Consider the following 22,427-nt stretch of genomic DNA (forward strand, 5'->3'; position numbering starts at 1 on the left):
GCTTTATCAGAGCTTTGAGAATATGGAGAAGGATGATGGAATTGTTATAGGGTCCTTGGCCCTGGGGAGCCCCTGAATCTGCGCCAGGTTCCAACATGGCCCCAGGAAGGAGTGAGAACATGAAGTAAGGAGTTAAAGTTAGAGAATGAAGACATCTCAGTGCCTGGGTGGATGGAAAGGAACGAAGATCGTGAACTGCAATAACCTGTGATAAGGAGGTGGTCTATACACAGCGGGTAGGGATCAGAGGAAGGAAAGATGGGGACTAAAACCACTGTCTTTCTGTCTTTGTATCTAAGTTCAAGCTAGATGGGTCCAGGTTTGGTTGCCATTGATATCAAGATAAACACTTAATTTTAGGACTAAAGAATGCTTCACATGTGAGGCAGGCATGTTCCTGAGGGGACCGCTATGCAGATAAGATGGCCACGCAGCAGGCGGCAGAAATCAACTGCATCTGGTATCTGCCTGGTCTTCTGTCAGACCTCATTCTCCTTCCTTTTGTTGTCACCGTCTGCTGTTTGCTAGCCTTACCAAAACCTCTACCTGTGGGGTTTCTCCCCACTTACAGGAGAATCAGCTCCCAAAATGCTTGGCTCTTTTCTTCTTCCCCTGTATTATCCTCTTCAGGGACTGCACTCTCACTGCTTTAAACAGCATCCAAATACCATACCTGCGAGTTCCAACTTCACTCCCACCTTATACCTCTTTTCAGAGTTCTAAACCACTGTTCAACTTCTTCCAAATCAGTGGTCTAAATCTGGGGTATGTATACCCCTGCTGCTGCTGCTGCTGCTAAGTCGCTTCAGTCGTGTCCGACTCTGTGCTACCCCATAGACAGCAGCCCACCAGGCTCCCCCATCCCTGGGATTCTCCAGGCAAGAATACTGGAGTGGGTTGCCATTTCCTTCTCCAATGCATGAAAGTGAAAAGTTAAAGTGAAGTCACTCAGTCGTATCCGACTCTTCGTGACCCCATGGACTGCAGCCCACCAGGTTCCTCTGCCCATGGGATTTTTCAGGCAAGAGTATTAGAGTGGGGTGCCACTGCCTTCTCCGATGTATACCCCTAGGGGTTACAAAGACTTTCTCAAGGTACATGAGTGAAGATAATCTTACAGGAATCAATTTCCAGATCCTGTTTTCACATGTATGAATTTTTCCCTAAAAGATGGATCTGAGGGACTTCCCTGGTGGTCCAGTGGTTAAGAATTTGCCTTCCAATGCGGGGGACATGGGTTCAGTCCCTGGTGGGGGAACTAAGATTCCACATGCTGTGGGGCAACTAAGCCCCTGAGCTGCAACTACTAAGCCCTAGCACACCACAACAAAAGATCCTGCATGACACAACTAAGACCAACACAGCCAAATATATAAACAAATATTAAAGACAAACAAACAAGAAAAGATGGATCTGACAATGCTGGTAATCAGGACTTTCTGCTCATCATTGTTTAGTTGCTAAGTTGTGTCTGACTCTTTTTGCGAATCCATGGACTGTAGCCCACCAGGCTCCTCTGTCCATGGGATTCTCCAGGCAAGAATACTGGAGCGGGTTACCATTTCCTTGTCCAGGGTATCTTCCCAACCCAGGGATAGAACCCAAATCTCCTGCAAGGCAGGCAGAGTCTTTACCGCTGAGCGACTAGGGAAGCCCTTTCTGCTCGATACTCCTGCCCTTTTTTTCCCTTTTACAATTGTCTCTCACTTTTGAAAAACAAACTTTACTTTTCAGCCATTCTAAACTTACCATGTGCATTGTTCCAGATGTAAAAACCTCCCAACAAAATGACTGAAATGCAGTATGGTGGTGTAGGTGCAACTTTCTCTAATCTAAGTACCAGAGACCCCGGGTGGGGCTTCCTGTCTCTCAGTGCTTTACACGTTTCTGTTAAGAGTAAACATCAGGAAAAAAGTATTGTGGCCTTTATTGGGATGATCTGATTTCAGATACACTGACAGGAAAGTGGCCGCAGAGAAGCTGATGCTCACTTTATGAGATTGGCCTCTTTCATTCCTATTGTCATGAGATGCATTATGCACAGCGTCTGTGAGATGACTGCTAAACAATACTGAGAATCCACCCCTCTTAAGACACCATGTGTATGTACAAAACACTTAGAGATCTTTCAGTGCTTGAGATGGCAGAAGAATGTGTGGCAGACTGCGGCAAGACGGTAGATGAGAGACTTGATACACCCACAGACTATTCTGATTGTTCTCAATTAATTATTTATAATCACTGCCACAGCAAAGGAAACTGCAGTCTTGATAAAATTTAGGCATAAAAAGAATTGCCCAGGAATACAAATGATGCAGATAATTTAAAAACTTGATATGATTTGGGCTTAAGCTGGGAATGCCACGTGAGTCTCCCTGCTGCTGCTGCTGCTGCTGCTAAGTCGCTTCAGTTGTGTCCGACTCTGTGAGACCCCATAGACGGCAGCCCACCAGGCTCCCCCATCCCTGGGATTCTCCAGGCAAGAACACTGGAGTGGGTTGCCACTGCCTTCTCCAATGCATGAAAGTGAAAAGTGAAAGTCAAGTCGCTCAGTCGTGTCCGACCCTCAGCGACCCCATGGACTGCAGCCCACCAGGCTCCTCCATCCATGGGATTTTCCAGGCAAGAGTACTGGAGTGGGGTGCCATCGCCTTCTCCGTGAGTCTCCCTAGGAATGCTGAAATGATTATACACAAGAATGGCCTTACTGATTTCCCCTACATTTTACACATTAATTTCATAACGGTGTTTTATGCATTAAGCAAAAAAGTTTTGGGTCAAAAAAGGGGAGATAAAAGCACATGCTGTTGAATCCACTATATCACTGGTGGGAATGAAAAATGGTGCAGCCACTTTGGAAAGCTCTCAAAAGGTTAAAAGTAGTTACAATACGACCCAACAATTCCACTTCTGGGGATATACCCAAGAGAACTGAAAACACAGGTACACACAAAAACATGTATGGGAAGTTACTATGCCTGTGTTCAAATTCATGTTGCTCAAGGGTCCACTGTATTCACACAATTTGTTATAATGAAAAAGTTAAATCTCTTAAAGAGTTCATTACATATAACAAATCTTACTTGGCTTGTTGGAAATGGGATGTTTGGAATTAACAGATACTCTAATTAGAGTTCACATCAGTTGATAAGTGGATAAATAAATGTGAAATGCCTATTCAAAAAAGATTATTACGCCATAAAAAGGAATGAAGGAATTTCAGGTGGTTTACTGACTAAAACTCTGTGCTCCCAATGCAGGGGGCCTGGGTTCAATCCCTGGTTGGGAAACTAGATCCTGTATACTGCAACTAAGAGCTGGCACAGTTAAATAAATGATTTTTTTTTAAAGGAATGAAATTCTGATATATGTTACAAAATAGATGAACCCTGAAAACATGTTAAGTGAAAGAAGCAGGGCAGAAACCGGAAGGAGAGAATGGGTGCTGACTACTGAGTACTAGGTTTCTTCTTGGGGTGATAAAAATGTTCTAAACTTAGATTTGGGGGATGGGTACACAGCCTGTCAAAGTACAAACAAACCAGTAAATTCTAACCTTTAAATGGGTGAATTCGGTGGTGTGTCAAATGTGTCTCAATATTTTTTTTAAAAAAGCTTTGGATCCCAAAATATCTTCACCGAGGGAGTACTGGTGTAGACAGTGAAATGGTAAACATTATTAGGTCCAGGGTGTCAAGCTCCAGCCATGCTAAGTGACGTTAGGAAATGGGATCAGTCTGTGCTCGGCTCTGCTCTGGAACCGAGGCACCGTCATGGGCATGTGTCCTGAGTAGTTTATGTGAGTTGAAAAACAAGTCAGAACTTTTTTTTTTAATATAAGAAAATAAGTCTAGTTTGGCCAATTGTTTTGGCAATGAAAACTGGCTTTGCCAATTAGTTTTCATGGTAGTCATGTCTCATTGTTTGAAAGAGCTAATTGGCAGCCATAAAGTTCTGACAAAACTATTATTTAAAAGCATATCACAGAATAAAAACATATGTCAAAAATATACTAGAAAAGATGTACTGAAGCTAATAGTATTTTGATTTCCCCAACTCCTGGATAAAGGAATCATTTGAATGAAAAGAGTAACAAGGATATCTAATAGCCACCAGAAAAGTTTGGTAAAACATATTTTTAAAGGTATATTTCCCAGAAAAAGTAAAGTGAATAAATAATGACCTGACTTATTTTGCCAAATGGTTCCAAATTCTTTCCTTTTCACAAAATTTGGAGGACTTAATTGAGATGTCAGCTGAGAGATCATTACAAATAATTTTCGATGACAGATCATTATATAATTTTGGCATATATATCAGGAGGAATTCAAATAACTGAGCATTAATGTAGAATAAAATGCTTTCCATTCCTATCTACATGCTTATATGAGCAACATTTCTCAATGCTATAAAATATACCTCTAAAAATAAGAAATATGAACTGACTTGATTGATCCATAGATAAATGTACTGAGAAAAAGTCCTAGCTCATTAAGTTACACATTCCCCATCAAAATTTATCCCTAAGAATTATTTTCAAAAATGTATTTAAGCTGTTTTATCAGTCATGTACTACTAATGTTATATATAATTCATTTGTTCAGTTAGGAAGAAAATTTTACTATAGGAAATTAAAAAAAAACAATTAATTTATATATATGTTTTTCTTTCAGGTAAATATGACAGAGTAAGCAATAAGACTTCATGCATAAAAATACATTACCTTAGGGTAAAATTCTATGGGGAAATTGACAGAGAAACAGTATTCTTTGTTACATTAACTGCATAAATGTCTAACTGTTATTTTTCTTTCTCGGTTCATATTATAACGCCCTGAAGAAAAGGGATAAAGCCAATCTATTTTATTTCCATCCTCATATTTCCCAAAGACAAAGAATGTTATCACAGACTGGCAGGAGGAGAGAAGAACAGGGACCGTGGCTTCAACCCTAGGGGCACCTGTCTTCACTAGGGCCATGACACCACAGCAGTGGGGAAATTTAATCCAAACAAGGGGTCTATGGACAGAAAAGAAGATAAAAAATAAAAGTAACAGAAATTGTTGGTTAAAATCTTTTACTTTCAACTCAGGGATTTAAATTCTCCCAAATATAGAAGCACCAAATATATTAAAGGAGTAACAGACCTGCCCAAATTTTCATATTTTACCCACATTTACCAAAATTCTTCCATACGTTTCATTTATTCATTCTTACCGAGTGCCACGTATACACAGGGCACCACATGCTAGACTCAGGGAATGTACAATCCATGACTTTTCCAAGATATCCCCCCCACATCCTTGGGAGGACATATTAGAGGTGTCTACCTCTGAGCCTATATGTGCAATGCTTACTCAAAAAACACAGATTCGATACTTCCAAAAAGCTATTCAAAAGGTGAATTGAATTTGTATCACTTCTCTTAATTACGGACATTTGGTAATTAATATTACTGATTTAAAAGAATAGTAGATTGCATCTGATATCTATTGATGGAAAAATGCTAAAAACACTGCCTATTTTTTAAAAAGGATTTTTTAAACCAGTGGAAGACTTGCAGAAACAAATTTCCAGCATGTGGGTTCTTCACTAGAACCTAAACTTACAAGACATCTTAAATATAAAATGTTGTAATATAAATCAGTTATGGAAGAAACAATCTTTTTCTCTCCCAAATTTTATAAACACTCCTCTGCAAGTGAAATTAAAATATTGCATTCCAGTTTTTGTGACTACCTGCACAAAATTCTGAAGACTCTAAAATTCTTGGGCTTATGAATGCCAGTTTAATCTGCAAAAGGTCTCTGAAGCTATCTTAATCTCAAACCCCTTCACACTAGGGCTTCTCTCGTGGCTCAGATGGTGAAGAATCTGCCTGCTATGCAGGAGACCTAGGTTTGATCCTTGGGTTGGGAAGATCCCCTGGAGAAGGGAATGCTACCCACTCCAGTATTCTTTGTTTTTTTTTTTTTTTTTAGTATATGTGCTGCCGAAGCGAGCACCACTCCAGTATTCTTACCTGGAGAATTTCAAGGACAGAGGAGCCTGGCTGGCTATAGTCCATGGAATTACAAGGAGTCGGACATGACTGAGTGACTAATACCACCTTCACATCCGTCCCCACATATGGCACTTAAAGAGTTTTGATAACCCACCAAAATGCTGCTGTTGTCTTTACTGATCATAATATTTATAGAGCCAGCTTATTTTCTTTATTTCCAAGTGAGCCAAGCTTTAAAAATTCACCCCAATACATTAGCAGCCATTATTCCCTCAGATATTCCTCAATCTCAAAGCACCCACTAATAAATCAGAAGGAAAAAATACATTAACCTTGGTAGACAACAGCTGTTTAAGTAAATGTTTGCTGAGTAAATGGAACCTGTCAGAGAATGTACTTGTCTTGACAAAGTCATACAGAAGTACAAAACAACTCAGTGCAACCTATACTGGGGATATTTTCTTATAGAAGTTTTTGTTATTGAACAGTTATGGTCAAATGGTGGCAAGCAGAAGCACTTTGCTGTTGAGATGAAAACAAAGTAAAAGAAAAGCTGCTACATACACTTTCTGGACTGTTTTCAACATCCTGGATATAGTTGGGACTTCAGAGGAAAATGACAAAGCAGTATCGTCTGTCCCTTTCATTATATACACTCTACGACAGCAGTCCCCACCCAACTTTTCTGGCGCCAGGGACTGTGCCAGAAAAGACGACTGGAAGACCATTTTTCCACAGGAGCTGGGGGGCGGGGATGGTTTCAGGATTCAAGCACATTACATTTATGATGCTGCCGCTGGTCTGACAGCGGGTGGAGCCCAGAAGGTAAAGGGAGCGATGGGGAGAGGCTGTAAATACAGATGAAGCTTTGCTCACTTGCCCACGGCTCACCTCCTGCTGTGCAGCCTGTTAGTTCCTAACAGGCCACAGTCCAGTAGCAGTCTGCGACCCCGGGTTGGGGTCCCCTGTTCTAGAATACACAGGAGCCAAAATTGGATAAATAAAAGCTAATTTATTTCTGAGACCATCCTAAGGTTTAACAGGTATGGCACACACTTTATCCCTACTTCCAAAATTGGTACTGGGATGAGAGTTTTAATTTCAGTGATTGAATAAAAGCCCCAGGGTCTTGGTTCCCAAATTCTGCTGCACATTGGAATCACCTGAGAATTAAAAAAAATTTTTTTTTAATACAACAACAATACATACTGGCTCCCAGCTCCTCAAATCCTGATGTAATTGGCATTAGAGATGGAAATACACCTTGGAGATGGAAATGGCTGCCCACTCCAGTACTCTTGCCTGGGGAGTCCCACAGACAGAGGAGCTTGGCAGGCCACAAGCCATAGGGTTGCAAAGAGTTGGAGACGACTGAAGTGACTTAGCACGCATGCACCCCAGGCACTGGGATTTTTGAAGACTCCACAAATGATCCTATTGTGCAACAATCGGGGAACCATGGCCCCCAGGTTTTAAAATGAATAACTTTTGACAACTTACACCTGAGGCCTGAGAATCTTCAGCTGAGTGAGTATGTCCTTCTGTACCCGGGGGTTGGCCGTGGCAGTGAGAGCCATCACTGGAACAGAAGGGAACTTCTGGCGAAGAATATTCATTCTTTTGTAATCTGGACGAAAATCATGTCCCCACTAGTTGGGAAAAAAAAACAAAAACCACTACTGCTTTTCAGACGACTCGGATCTTCTTTATTTACAGCATACACTTAATACACATATTAAGAACCACATTATTCTTCAGTGACATAGCAGAATAATTCAATCAATATTTTTTCTCTCGGCACTCAAAATCTAGATACTGTTGGCGGTATGTATTTACTGGTATGTCAAGACGTAGAGAATGGTACTTACCTGACTCACACAGTGCGCTTCATCAATGACAAAACGTGCCAAGAGCTTCCTCTCATACAGATTCTCCAGAGTAGAGATCAGCCTGTTACTCGCACAGACCTAGACGGGAAGTATGTCAGTCAGACATTTAAAACCATTTGAACACATCACCGTAAGAATCTGGTTGTCTTTAAGTTCCACTGTGACTTAAGTTGCATTAAAACCACATAAAACTGGTTCTGATTTCAATCTACGAACTGAATTAGAAAAAGTAATAGAAAATAGCAGATGAGACATTCTAGAATGTTCACCCACATTTAGCAAACAGTTATGTATTAGGTCAGTGCTTCTAAAACAATTTTTCTGCCTCAGTGTATCTGGGAGCCACCACAGGTTTATACTGGTGACAGGGTTACAGACATGTGTTACATGTGTGCATGTTGTTTGGGGGAATCATATACAAACATATGTACAATATATACACACATGTGTGCATGCTCAGTCGAGTCCAACTCTGTGACCCCATGGACTGTAGACCACCAGGCTCCTCTGTCCATGGGATTTTCCAGGCAAGAATACTGGAGTGGGTTGCCATTTCCTCATTCAGGAGATCTTCGAGACCCAGAGATCGAACCTGCGTCTCATGTCTCCTACACTGGCAGGTGGATTCTTTATCACTGTGCTACCTGGGAAGCCTGTATATGCATGGCTGGTACGTACAAGCCTGTATGTATGTATATTTCATAGCTCAGTCCATAACTGGGTCTAGAAACAATGACATCCCAGTAGCAGTGACCATATCTGGCACCCATGTCTTGACAGACATGTTGGAAGGACACAGAAGCCAGTGTGATGGAGCTTTTCCACTGGCCAAACCTAGAACAATTAAAACATCAAAACACACAATGGTAACCAATTATAACCCACTGATTAACTTAAGAATTCATGATTTCATATTGATATAAATAAATATGTGGGTAAAATGAAAAGGTTGTCCTTACAGGAGAATACCAATTAAATTAGAAGAATCATCACTTGGCACTCACTACAATAACTGGTGGGGACAATAAAACTCAAGTCAAAGTCTCACCAGACATAGGATATGTACACAGTTTCAGAATATTCCACAATAAGAGATCTACAATTACAAAAAAAATCACATTTATTCTTGTAATGAATAATTAACAAAAAAAAAGTAATTTTACAGTGGAGAAATCTGGCAGACACCATATTAACCAAATGATCGAAGTTAACAATACCAGTAATAGAATGAATTGACATCAAATGCCTCCTGATAGGCTGCACTGAGAACATATCACCACTTCTGTGATATTCCCCCCAAAATGAACAATGCAAATCTAATCAAGAGGAAATATAAAATCAAATTGTGTGACAGTCCACAAAACAACTGGTTTTCACTCAACTGTCAAGATCATGAAAGACAGAAATTGTTTAAACAGACATGAAGAAAATGGATAATCTAGGAATTTATTTTGCTATAAAGGATATTATTGGGACAACTAGTGAAATTAGAATAAGGTTTCATAAAGTAACAGTATTGTAGCAATTAATATTTTCCAGTTTTGTTAATTGTACTGAGAATTCCTTGTTTTTAGGACATGCAATGAAGTATTTAGGGTTGAAAAGATATCATGTCTGCAACTTACTCTGAAATGTTTAAGGGAAAAACAGAGAAAGAATAATAGAGCAGTTACAATAAAACGTTACCATGTGGGTTTCTCAGTGGAAGTTATAGAGGAATTCTTACACTACACGCATCAGAAATTATGTCAAAAATTTAAAAACATGTGTTTTAGTGGGCTTTAATGAGATAACAGAAAAAATATACTGGTCCCTGCTCCCAGTTCCTGGAATAGGGTTCCTGAAACCCTTGTAAATTCTTAAGTGATTAGAGCACCAGGGGCTCCCCTGGTGGCTCAGTGGTAAAGAATCCATCTACAATTCAGGAGACAGAGGTTTGATTCCTGGGTCAGGAAGATCTCCTGGAGGAGGATAAATGGCAACCCACTCCAGTACTCTTGCCTGGGAAAATGCCATGGACAGAGGAGCCTGCGGGCTACAGTCCATGGGGTCACAGAGAGTTGGATATGACTGAGCGACTGAACAACAAGAGCACTGGGAGCACCTTTGGTCCTATTGAGGCGACTCTGGTTGGGCTCCTGGGTGGGAACTGGTCACTAGAAAGACTAGGATTAAAAGCTTTGGATTTTGAGTCCTACTCCCATCCTCCAGAGAAGGGAGTCAATGTAGAAATGGAGACTATAATTGATCATACCTATGTGAGGAGGCCACCATAAAATTCCAAAAGTATGGGGTTCAGAGAAGTTCTAGGTTGGCAAACACATCCACGTGCTTGGGGCTGACACACCCCAACTCCACAGGGACAGAAGCTCCTGTGCTTAGGACCCGCCTCATATACCTCTTCATCTGGCTGTTTATCTGAAGGCCTTTACCACAGCCTTCAATAAACTGGTGAATGTAGCTAAGTGTCTCCCTGAGTTCTGTGAGCTGCTCTTGCAAGTCACTGAATTCAAGCAGGAGGTCACAGGAACCTCATATTTGCAGCTAAGTCAGACGGAAGTTGTGGGTAACCTGTGGCTTGGCACCTGGAGCAGGGTGGTAATCTCGAGGGACTGAGCCCTTAACCTGTGGGGTCTGACACTATCTCTGGGTATGTAGTGTCAGAATTGAGTTAAACTGTAGGACCCCTAGCTGGTATCACAGAGGACCACTTGATGGAAGCAAAGACCTCCGTACCTTTGATGACTAGTGTGTAATATTCTATGTGAGAATTAAAGGAGAGAAACAAGGGAGGGAAAGACTCGGTATTTCCTTACTTGGTAAAGGAGAACTGGGTTGTTTTTCTAAAATAGCTGTAATATCATATTTTAAAATAATGATAGAAATACAAACCTTCTCTGGTGTAACATACAGAAGTTTTATAATTGGGTCTTTTTTTGATAACTGGAGGTAAATACTTGTAGCTTCTGAGTCCGTCTTATCACCTGTCAGATATGTAGCTGGGATCTGAGCATAAAAGTAGTAAACAATTTAAATTTTACACATTAATCTGACTCAAGCTTACATTTATCTTTAGGTTTTATAAATATTTTATAAGTCACATATCAAACCTGTCAAAGGAAAAGAGAATCTCAACATAATAATCAGTACATATTTTTTAAAAACCCTTGTTAACTGTAAGTCAAATAGTCTTCCCACTGTTTATTTCCTTTTCTTTTTCCCTGTTTCTTTACTTTCTTAGCTCTTCAGATTTGTAAGGAAGATAAATGTGAATTCATCATCTAAGAGATTCCAATTCTAATGTATGGCCATATTATTTTTTCAAGTAAATGCATCTTTTGGGTTTTAATGCACCACGACACTAAAAGGACCACAACCTCACGAATGGCTGAACAATGGCCACCATTTCTGTACTGAGACATCATCTTTGGAAAGAAAAATCAAAGCAGTGGTCTTGTTGAGGGGTGATGGTGCATAACCCTGAGAAGAGTTCTGTTTGGTCACAGTATGTAGGATTTAATAGACGGCATTCATAAACTTTTCTTAACCTCAGCCAGGAGGAAAAAGGACATACGTGTGTAGGCATGCACATGTGTGTGCATTTTAAGATATTAAGGTAGTGAGAACTAAGCTGATCTGACAGTAGTATAAAAAGAAATTCTTCCATATTAGAAAAAACAAATTTACATCAGCAATACAGGTTAAAGGTTCATACTAAAATGTGTTCTTCCAGAGTAAAACCAGATTGAACTCTAGAAAGTCATCTGTACCAGAACTCCCAAAGACTTGTACTTAAATGTAACAACCTAATATAACTGCTGTGCTTTAGTCATATAGTTCATGAACTATTTAATAAAAAAGGTTACCCAGAGTACTAAAATATAACTGTTTTTAAGTTATGCTATTCTTAGTATTTTTATTATAATTGGCAGTGTTTTAACTTACATCCAAGGAAGTCAGCTTTTGGACTTGATCTACTATAAGTGATCTCAAAGGGGAAATGACAATTGTGACCCCAGGAGAAACACAGGCAGGAAGCTGGTAACACAGGCTTTTACCACCTCCTAAAGGAAATGACCAAAAAAAAAAAAAAAAAATCCGTCAAGTTCTATGTTGAGAGCATGAAGGCAAAATGTACAATGCAAATGATATATAAAATTTAAAGTAACTAATAGGACACCAAGTGATATTCTCCACAGTGCCAAAATACGCCATATTTGAATGAGCCAAAGTATGTGGGCAACTTAAATGCATAAAAATTATCTTTAGGACAATCTTACATAGGTATACATGACAGCAAAAGCAAGCATCAGGGCAGGAAACTTAAATGCATCAGAAATACTTTAAAAGTCTGCTTGAGGATACCCTGAAAAATGCCCCCTTGAAACCCTAGAGGGTCTTGGAAGGCCTTGAATGAAAACTGCTGGATGAGGAGGGTGAGGATTCCACCACTGAACTGCCAATGCCTCAGACTGCTGGGTGAGGACGCCAGGGCCCTCCCTCTCCAGCTTTAGTTTTGCAGCGCCAAACTGGAGTCAAAACAGAAGACACACACTGAACGGCAGTAAAAGTATGGAAAGCTGCTGACTAAACAAACCAACAGCATCTAAAATGTAAGATCAGTCTGAGAAAATTCAGATGCCCAGTCAATGCTATTAGTGACGATGGCGACAACTGATTGCTGGAGGCCACAACTAAGGCAAGTAAGAGGCAGAGGGAGACTAGTCCAGTAATGAAACCCCAACTTCCCACATTGCCGCTTGCTTTCTTTTCATTAATTGAAGCATAGGTGATTTACAATGTTCCCCTGCTTCTTATCCTAATGGCTAATTTAATGTTCTTATTTGGATGACTGTAAATCAATCACTCAACAGCTGTTATACACTTTAACAGCACAATGAAAAGTCTTGGATCTCTTCAAAACTGAAGACAAGAAAGAACTATGTCCCAGGCTTTTCACTTAATCCTCATGACACTCTGTGAAGGGGGTGCTTTGGTATAATTCCCACTGCACAAAGGAGGAGCCTGGGTTTGGGGGATGAAGTGCCTTGCTCACAGCCACACCGTTAATAAGTGGCAGAGCTGTGCTTTGAGCCCAGGGCATCACTCCAGAGCCGATGATTTCAACCACCAGGCCACACGAGGTAGTGCCAAATAAACTGCCAGAAGTGGTTGTGGTCTCTGACAGTAATTTTTTTGTTCTTGTTCCAGGCTAATGTAGACTAGAAAAAAAGAAAAATTCCCAAAGGAAAATCCTTGATCAATTCAACACAATGAGCTTTGAGGTGAGGATCTTAAAGGGCAATAAATGCTATCATGTCAACAACCAGAACAGAGGATATGAAATAATATACTTTCCCAACTGTGGCATGGGAGGATCAGAGGCCCCTAAATGATAGAAATATGGTGTAGGTGTTCTTTTTATTTCTATTAAAGGGCTTTCATTTAACATCTGCCAATGGATTCCTGCCAATTCATATCTAAAAATACATACCAGTGGGCATTAAAATAAAACAGTCTTCGCCAAGCAGTGCAGCATTGATCGCCTCTAGCTGATTAGTTCTAAAATTATGCAGGCCAAATTTCTTATGAAAAATCTTCATCATTTCTTTTGTATGAGGAAAATTAAGACTCTGGAAACGCTCATGTTTCGGATTTCTGGATGCTACATTCTGCTCCATCTTGTCTAAGAAAATAATGTTAAGAGAAATCAGGGCGTTATTGTAACCAATAAGCTTTAGCATTTGAACCCACTGCCCTGCAGAATCACTGGTGCAGGGTTTGCTACAGCACACCTTTCTTTACCTGTTTATCAGGGTTTCCTTGCTGCCCAGTGTCAAGGCCACCAGAGACTTCCTAAGGGCCAAGTTCAAATCTTTCCTTGACTTTTTTTTACAGCACCTACCCCTCCTATATATTCTCTCCTCCTTCTCTTTTGAACTTCAAGACAATCATGGGGGGACTTCCCTGGTGTTCCAGTGGCTAAGACCCTGTGCTCCCAATGCAGGGGGTCGGGGTTCTATCCCTGCTCAGGGAACTAGATCCCACATGCCTCAACTAAGAGTTTGCATGTGGTACTAAGACCCCCATGCAATGCATGTACATGGAACAGTCAAATACATACATACATATTAAAAAAAAAAAAAAAAAAAAAGACAGTCCTGGGTTTTCTACTCACTTTAACTTCCTTTTCCTGGCTCCATTTCCATCTGTCCCTGAAATTTGGGAGTCTCTGACACTTGGGACTGGGCTCAGCAGACATTCTTTTTCGGAATTTTCCTAGTTCTTTGACCTTAAACATCACTGATGTGCACAGAATGCCCAGATCTCTTTCTCAAGACTAGACTGACACCCTCCTAAGTCCCAGGGCTGCATGCACCTCCAACTCTCTGCAAGATACTTCCACCTGAATGACTTCCCAACACTTGAAGCTCAGCAAGCCTTAAAATAGCCCTCCTCAGCTCTGCTCCAAATCTGCCTCTGCCTCCTGACTTCTCTTTCTGTTCACGGTGTCACAGCTTTCTCAGTCACCGGGCCTGAAAGCTCAGAGTTATCCTAGCTCCCTATGACTCTCCCTCCATCATGCCACTCGCCTCTGCCCCCTCTTCCGCCCCCTCGCTGTCGCAACTCTGGGTGGGTGCCCACAGAGTGCAAAAAGTGCTCACTCCAGCTCTGGCAGTTCCTCTCACCCCAGCCCTCAACTGTCTCAAAGATAACTGCGAACACCAGGCATGACACACTCAAACATGACATAGAAATAAATCCATTAATGGTTATTTTAAAGGTCAACAGCATAGCTCCAAGAACAACCTCTGTGGGATTAAGTCATCAATGGCAAAAATAGGGAGGAATGCACTTTACACCATACATATATAAACTTAAAAAAAAAAAAAAAACACCTTTTGATAACTTTATAAGGTCAATGAAAGGTTTTAAAATCAATTTTGGCTTTTCTCTGCAGCCTTTACAATGGCTAATTTCACTATTCCAAAAAGTTCTCTCACTAAACTGTGAGCTCCAAGCAGGCAGGAACTCTTTGTTATCCATCTATCACTAGGACCTGAGCATAGCACATGGTGGCCACTCAGGAAATATTTGCTGAGTGGATTAAAATGATCCTAGACCAAAAAAATGATTTGACTGACTAAAGAAATTTCTGAATTCTTAGGTTTCTTAGGTTGCTGTAAATTTTAGTATTTTGACATAAAACCTGTTCCACTGCTTTATAAACATCATTTCTTATCAATCCAGGATTCTAAAAATACACACAACGACATTTTAAACATATAAATTCAGCTTTGCTTTTTATCCATCCCCCAAATTGTTAAAACTTGGCCCTCATGAGCTTTATTGTTAGGGACTAAAAAATGTTAAAGGCAAAGCACATTTGTAACGACTTTTAGAGCTTTACTACAATAGGTTATAATTACACATTTTATAAAACTACAGCTGGTACCCAGACAAAAGAGCAACTTGCTTCTGAAATTGTGATTTGTAATTCATATTATCAGCAGAAATTTGCATAGAAACAATGTCATTCTCAGGCAATGATGATTTGCTATGGTTTCTCTTGTACAATTCCTATTTTGGACAGTTTTGTTGTCAGAGAAAATATAAGCATTCCATTTATTGTAAACTTACCAGGGTAATTCGGAATTGACTCTGAGAAGTTTTTATTTTGAGTGGTAGATGCCCCTGGAAGGCAGTCTGTCTTGGCGGAAGAGGGTCTTTCTGACACTGATTTAACTGGTCGACCTTCCTTAATGGGTGGGTAGGCAGCTGTGGAAGATTTGCTGGCTGCTAAATTTTGCATCAGATTTTCCCAGTCATCATCATCATCGTCAAAGTCATCTATGTCAAAATTGTCAATCTCGCAAGCAGCCTGGAGCTCTCTTTCCAAGTCATTTATGGAGGTGGTATGTTTATTCTGATCTTTCACAGCCGTGCTTGTGAGAACATTTCCTGGGAAATCAGGGCTTTCATTTCTTTTCTCTGCCCTCGGTGTTTCAGCCCAGTTGCTACTTACAAAGGACTTCTGTAAATGGGAACTGAATAGCGGTCTTTCAAAGGGACTCTTTGTGGTGGCTGAGACTCCCGTCTTTCCTAGGGGAGGAGTCAGTAAATGTTCCCGGGTGGACATGGAATTTGAGGGGAGGTGTGGAAGAGTGAACTCCTTCACAGCATTCCCTGCAGGACAGGAGTCACCCTTCCGAAACGCGTAAGGTAAGGAAACAGAGGCCGAGTCCTCCAAAGGGCTCTCCAGGGGATCAGGCCTACACCCCCACATGGCGCTAAGAACACTGGCATCACTGGGATCAAAATCCGCTTCAGCTAGGAGTTTCCTTCTGAAGAGAGAACACAGGATGCCAAATTAACAATGAGTAGTTGGCAATGGTGTGGGCTTTCCTGGTAGCTCAGTGATGAAGAATCCGCCTGCCAGTGCAGGAGATACAAGTGCGATCCCTGGGTGGGGAAGATCCCCTGGAGGAGGAAATGGTAACCTCCTCCAGTAGTCCTGCCTGGAGAATCCCATGGACAGAGGAGCCTGGTGGGCTACAGTCCATAGGGTTGCAAAGATTCAGACATTACTTAGCAACTAAACAACAACAGGCTGGCAATGGTAGGGTACACACAAGTTTATATTTAGTTTTCATGCCAAACTGGCAAAATATTTCCAACCTTAAAAATCTGAATACAAATGCTAAAGGAACAGTTTGAAAAAGTAAATTAAGACATAATGTAGAGCACAGGAAACTCTGCTCAATACTCTGTAACAACATATGTGTGTGCTCAGTTGCTCAGGCATGTCTGACTTTTTGAGAACCCATGGACTGTAGCCCAGTAGGCTCCTCTGTCCATGGAATTTTCCAGGCAAGAATATTGGAGTGGGCTGCCATTTCTTCCTCCAGGGGATCTTCCCGATCCAGGGATTGAACCCATGTCTCTTACGTCTCCTGCATTGGCAAGCAGGTTCTTTACCTGGGAAGCCCTGTATTTTTGGGAAGCCCAAAAATAACGTATTTGGGAAAAGAATCTGAAAAAGAATAGATACATGTATATGTATAACTAAGTCATTTTTTTGGTATACCTGAAACTAACATAACATTGTAAATCAACTATATTCCAATCATAGAATTAAAAAAAAAAATGACAGTGATAAGTATGCTACACAATTTGTGGGGCAGAATGCCTGGAAATCTTGCCCTGTATGTTTGACACTTACAATGTCGGTGGAAACGCAATCAGATCCAGAAGGAGAAAAGTCAAGATACCTTATGTCCCGCTGCTGGAGCAGCTCGTTCCCACAATCCAAAGCTTTCAGCTCATCATCAGGAACAGCATCAACTAATTTACAGATTCGGTCCATCACACGGATAAGCTGCTGCTGTAAACTTGTCTGTCTAGCTGTAAAGTAATTATGCTATGAATATTTTTCACCACCAACAAAAAAAGACTTAAAATCTTGAAAGCCCTGCATGTAACACCTGAAGTAGTTTAAAAACAGGATTCTGAACAATAATATATTCTCCCGTTATCTGCCTCTGAAATCATCTGAAATCAGACTGGCTCTAATCTGTATCATGAGAGCTAAAAACTGCTATCGTTTCATTTCCTGCTAATTCTTATTATAAGGTAACCAAGGTTGCGGTAAGATAGAAAAGTTTTATGATTTTTTTTTTTTTACTTTTTCAGATGTAAATCTCACCGTGCCCACACAGAATACATCATACAGTTTGGACAGGTAAGAGCTCCACTTGTTGCTCTCGTCTGCCTGCCAACCAGAGCTTCCTGACAGCACGGCACTTACACTTCCCTTTTGGAGACCACGCCCACCCTCCACCCCACCCCCACCTCCTCAGTGGGCATGGACGCGAGGCAGTTCAATGAGAATCAGATCTGAGAGTTTTTTGACTGACTGGAAAAGAGGACCTCTCTCTTCAACAAGCTGGACTGGCTGCAGGTGGCCAACTCTGCCACCCTGAGGGAAAATACAAGCTTGAAAATAAGGCCAACATAAGGGAAAGCAGAAAACAGAGACGGAGGGAAACAGAGGATTGAGATGGGGAGACATGAGAGGCAGGTGTGAGAGAGAGATGCCTGCTAACACCTGTACGGACACATGGATCCAGGCAGCCCACTCCACACTTTCACACTTCAGCTGTATAACTAAGAAATAGATAGAGGAGGGGTGGCTTTAGATGAAGCAAAGGAAAAACAATGGGTTAGGGGAGCAATGGGAAGCAAGAAACATGCCTACCGACCCCTGGGGCCTAAGGTGTTCAGGTGAAATAAACAGTTTAGGCAGCTACAGAGGCAACAGTATTCTCAGAGACAATCAGAGAAAAGGAGGCGGCTGCTGGGAAGTTATTGAGCGAGGGAGCCAGCTGAAGGGTCTAAGGAGAGGAAGCGAGGACAGATGAGCATGGGGGTGTGGACACGACCCCGATGAGGGGACCCGCATGTCCATGTGAAAACGACGTGGGAGTGAGGACTTTCACTAGCGACTGACGTAAACAGGGTCCTGAAGTATGAAGTGGTTCAAGTGCACTCACTGGGCTCCTGTTTGACATCTGTTTTCTCTGGAAGGAGAACGGGCATTGGATTGGAAAGAGGAGGATAAACAACAGTCCAAAGGAAATGAAAACCAAGACAGGCTCAGAGATACAGTTATTGGAAAGGAGCTCAAGTCTCTTTGTCTAGACAGATTACACCTCAGAGTACAAAGGAAACCTGCAAAAGAAAGTCTCACTGATACATGAGGCGTCTAGTTAATAGGAGAGTTGAAGGGAGAGTGAAGACAGTCAAACATTGTTCTAATTTTCAAAAAAATTCTAAAGGGATGCCAAAAGCTACAGGCTGGTGTTCTTAAAGTTAATTCAAGGCAAAATTCTAGAACATGTTATCAAATGGCTGCTTTGTGAGCTCTAAGAAAAAGAGGAAACAATTACAGAGTTTGCAAGAGTTCATAAAAATACAACAGCCATCTCAACGTAGTTCCTTTTTTGAAAGGATCACTAGACTAGTCGGCAGATAACAAAAGGCCCCATTTATTGAAGGCCTGCAGTGCAAGGGGCACTTTACCTTGAACCCTGACAACAACCAGGCAAGGCAGATACTATTCTCATTTAACAGAAGGAACAAAAGCTGCGGTCCAAAGAGGCTGAACTACTTTGGCACGGTCACCAGCCAGGAGTAGGAAGAGGAAGGCTTGCACACAAGGTCAGCAATGCTCTAGAGCCAGTGACCCACCTTTTTCCTCTCGCTGCCTCAGACTTTTCAAATTCTGGAGTCAATTGAGCGAGTCTTTCGCATCCCCAGGGACAAGGGAGAGAAACACAGTCTGAAGGCAGATTTGTAACAAGATGAACACGAGGTGGTGATGAACAGACTGCTGTCAGCTGAGAGGGAGGCCACTAAGGACATTGTGTAGGGCTCTGTCCTTGCTCTCGTCTTAGCCAACCATTTCATCAGTGAAACCTGATGATGCAGGAGCAGTATGGTGCAGTGGCTACCAGTGCAAATTCAAGAGTCTCAAGACTGCTGGGTCCAAATCCTAGCTCTGCTGCTGTCTAACTCTATGACCATGAGTATTATTTAGCTCTCTGGTACCTCATACCTTGGTTTCCTTATTTGTAAAATGGGATAACAGAAACTATCTTAAAGGATCATTGTGAGGATTAAATTAATTAATATTGTAATGCACTTGGAAGAGTGCCTACATCAGGTATTTCAGGAGCATCTTTAACAATAAATTCAGAGACGAAAATAAACAAAAATTCAGAGGAAACAGGAACCACACCAAGAGATCACTACACATGTATGTGCGTGCACGCACACACACACACACACACCGTACAGCAACTCTCAAACACACATTCACATACCCCCTAAGTACAATACCCATCAAATAAGAATAGAAAACATTACAGAAATACTCATAGATTACAATGCAGCTGTTGGAAATTAATCTGATAAAAATGAAAAATTCCATGCAAGAGTTAATTTAAAAACCGACGACATCTCTCAGAAAGCAAAAAAGGCAAGAGATAAAAAACAGAAAAGTTAATTAACAGAGGTCTAATGGTCCAATAGCTGAAGTTCCAGAAGAGTGAAAGAGAAAAGAGGAATCAAAAAGAAGAAAACAAAAAGAAATAATACCAGGAAAAATTCAGACTGCTGCCACTAAGTCACTTCAGTCATGTCTGACTCTGTGCAACCCCACAGACGGCAGCCCACCAGGCTCCCCCATCCCTGGGATTCTCCAGGCAAGAATACTGGAGTGGGTTGCCATTTCCTTCGCCAATGCATGAAAGTGAAGAGTGAAAATGAAGTCGCTTAGTTGTGTCCAACTCCTAGCGGGTCACCCCATGGACTTCAGCCCACCAGGATCCTCCATTCAGACTAGAAGGAAACAAATTTCTAGTCTGAAAAAGCCTTTGGGAAACAGAAATCAGGAGTGAGAAGGAGACAAAGCAGTTTTTCAAAGCCTTTAGGTGCTACTGGATTATTTATACTAGATATTTAATAGAAAATTTAAAAATGAATTAGAAATAAATCAAGCAAACAAAAAGTATTAAACTTTAAGTGAACACCAAACCCAGAGAGCTTGGAGGATGGTCTAGAAATCAGTACCTATAAAAAAGAGGTAAAAGATCTAATATTTAGCTCTAGGGACTTCACATTTATCTCACAAAGATTAAAGCTACAGGAAGGCAAAATTTTGGTGCAGTATGAGAAAAAAAATTCCTCCTCTATTCTAAAAACACTACTTATTAGAGAGTCATTTGGTGAGAAAACAAGTTTCTGAGTTTCGGAGTTATCTGAACAAATGCTGGTGGTTGGTTATTACGGATGATTCACTATTAGATCAAAAGAAACTACAGATTCATCATCTTATACTATACAGTCACAGGCTAAGAATACAACCTTACTTTGTTTTCAAAAGTAAGCAGCTACAACATGTGTTACGTCTAAAATTCTTTTGTACCTTCACAGCTTGTGCTGGTTTCTCGATTAGGCTGTTGTGTGGCCATTTCCTTGGGTTTTGACAAGTCTTCTGATGTGCTAAGACTATGCTTTTTGTCAGAGGTGTCAAGATCCTTCAACATACTACAAATTAAAAAAACATTAAACTGATCAGAGTACAGACTAGACCAAATGCATACTTTTCCCTCTAATACTTCCCACAACTGGTTAGACACTATGTAACAGAAAAGAGAAACATGTCTCTGTATCTCTATTGTAAAACCTCTTAGGTGGTGGTTTCGTCGCTAAGTCATGTCCGACTCTTTTGTGACTCCATGGACTGTAGCCTACCAGGTTCCTCCGTCCATGGAATTTCCCAGGCAAAAATACTGGAGTGGGTGCCATTCCTTCTCTAAGGGATCTTCTCGGTCCAGGGATCGAACCCTTGTCTCCTGCACTGCAGGTGAGTCCTTTACCAACTGATCCACCTGGGAAGCCATAGCTGGTCCTCAAAGTTTGCCATCTTTTGGCCCTGATATTAACACACATAAACATGGTCATTCTGGCTGGATATAAAAAATACTTTAAAGTAACAAAATAAATTAGTATTAACTAAGTGTTAGAGAGAAGATACTATGGCAATCCGAAGAAAGCTAAAGCTTATGAAGGAGGGAGACTGTCAGTTTACTCTCATTAGGCAATAGAGCTCAGGGTTACCATAGGAGCATAACTGGAGATAAAGCTGTAAAGACAATTTGGGGTCTGCAGAGAGAGGATTTTGAGGGCCAGCTAAAGAGGTTTAGGAATACAGGAGATACAAAAACATGTTCTCCTTTTTGTTACATATTTTCTGACCATTACATCTCTGAAATAAGTTCAGAAGTCACAACCAGCACTTTAAAATGTAATAAAATATAACAAAATTTAAGTGTGCACTGCACATAAAGCATTTGTGAAAATCCTCTTTTAGTTTTATAATATATACAAATATGTATACAAGGTTGCAGTTGAAAATATATACAGAGAATTTATCTCAGAAACAACCTTAGAAAGAACCATTTTCCAAGTGCTGAAGATCTAGGTAAAATATACTAAATTGTGGTATGACAACTCAATAAATTATGTAGCCATTAAGAGGAATAAAAATAATGACTATGCGGCAATATGGAAAACGTTTTAAAAATAATGTCAAAAGAAAAGCAGATTGAAATATGATAGCAACATGTTGATTATGGCAATGTAAAAATCATACACACATATAGAGAAGGAACAAAACAATGTGGACAGGGAGAGGGAAAGAACGAATCAGGACTACGGGGTGCAAATACAAACTGGGCTTCCCTGGCGGCTCATAAAAAAGCTGCCTGCAGCTCAGGAGACCTCGATTCAATCCCTGAGTTGGGAAGACCCCTGAAGAGAATGGCTATCCACTCCACTATTCTTGCCTGGAAAATTCCATGGACAGTACAGTACATGGGGTCACAAAGAACTGGACGTGACTGAGCAACTAACACTTTCACTTTCATATACAAAATAGACAAGGTACAAGGATTTACTGTATAGCACAGA

The 22,427-nt window shown here is 40.9% G+C and overlaps 1 protein-coding gene across 5 annotated transcripts in view; it reads right to left on the bottom strand.

Moving 5' to 3' along the window:
* Positions 1-22,427, bottom strand: part of BLM (BLM RecQ like helicase) — a 92,034-nt gene that overhangs the window by 38,696 nt on the left and 30,911 nt on the right. For 4 of the 5 annotated variants that reach the window (XM_055556765.1, XM_055556763.1, XM_055556764.1 and 1 more), the window contains 8 exons: positions 20,881-21,002; positions 17,165-17,297; positions 15,534-16,237; positions 13,387-13,578; positions 11,838-11,956; positions 10,785-10,898; positions 7,872-7,970; positions 7,504-7,652 (listed from right to left, as the gene is read on the bottom strand). In XM_055556765.1, coding sequence (XP_055412740.1) covers positions 7,504-7,652; positions 7,872-7,970; positions 10,785-10,898; positions 11,838-11,956; positions 13,387-13,578; positions 15,534-16,237; positions 17,165-17,297; positions 20,881-21,002 — 1,632 coding nt within the window. Of the gene's footprint in view, positions 1-7,503; positions 7,653-7,871; positions 7,971-10,784; positions 10,899-11,837; positions 11,957-13,386; positions 13,579-15,533; positions 16,238-17,164; positions 17,298-17,598; positions 17,730-20,880; positions 21,003-22,427 lie in introns of those variants that run through there. The other variant, XM_055556766.1, reaches the window with a different exon arrangement.

The sequence above is a fragment of the Bubalus kerabau genome, chromosome 19, assembly GCF_029407905.1.
Source record: "Bubalus kerabau isolate K-KA32 ecotype Philippines breed swamp buffalo chromosome 19, PCC_UOA_SB_1v2, whole genome shotgun sequence".
Lineage (NCBI taxonomy): Eukaryota > Metazoa > Chordata > Mammalia > Artiodactyla > Bovidae > Bubalus > Bubalus kerabau.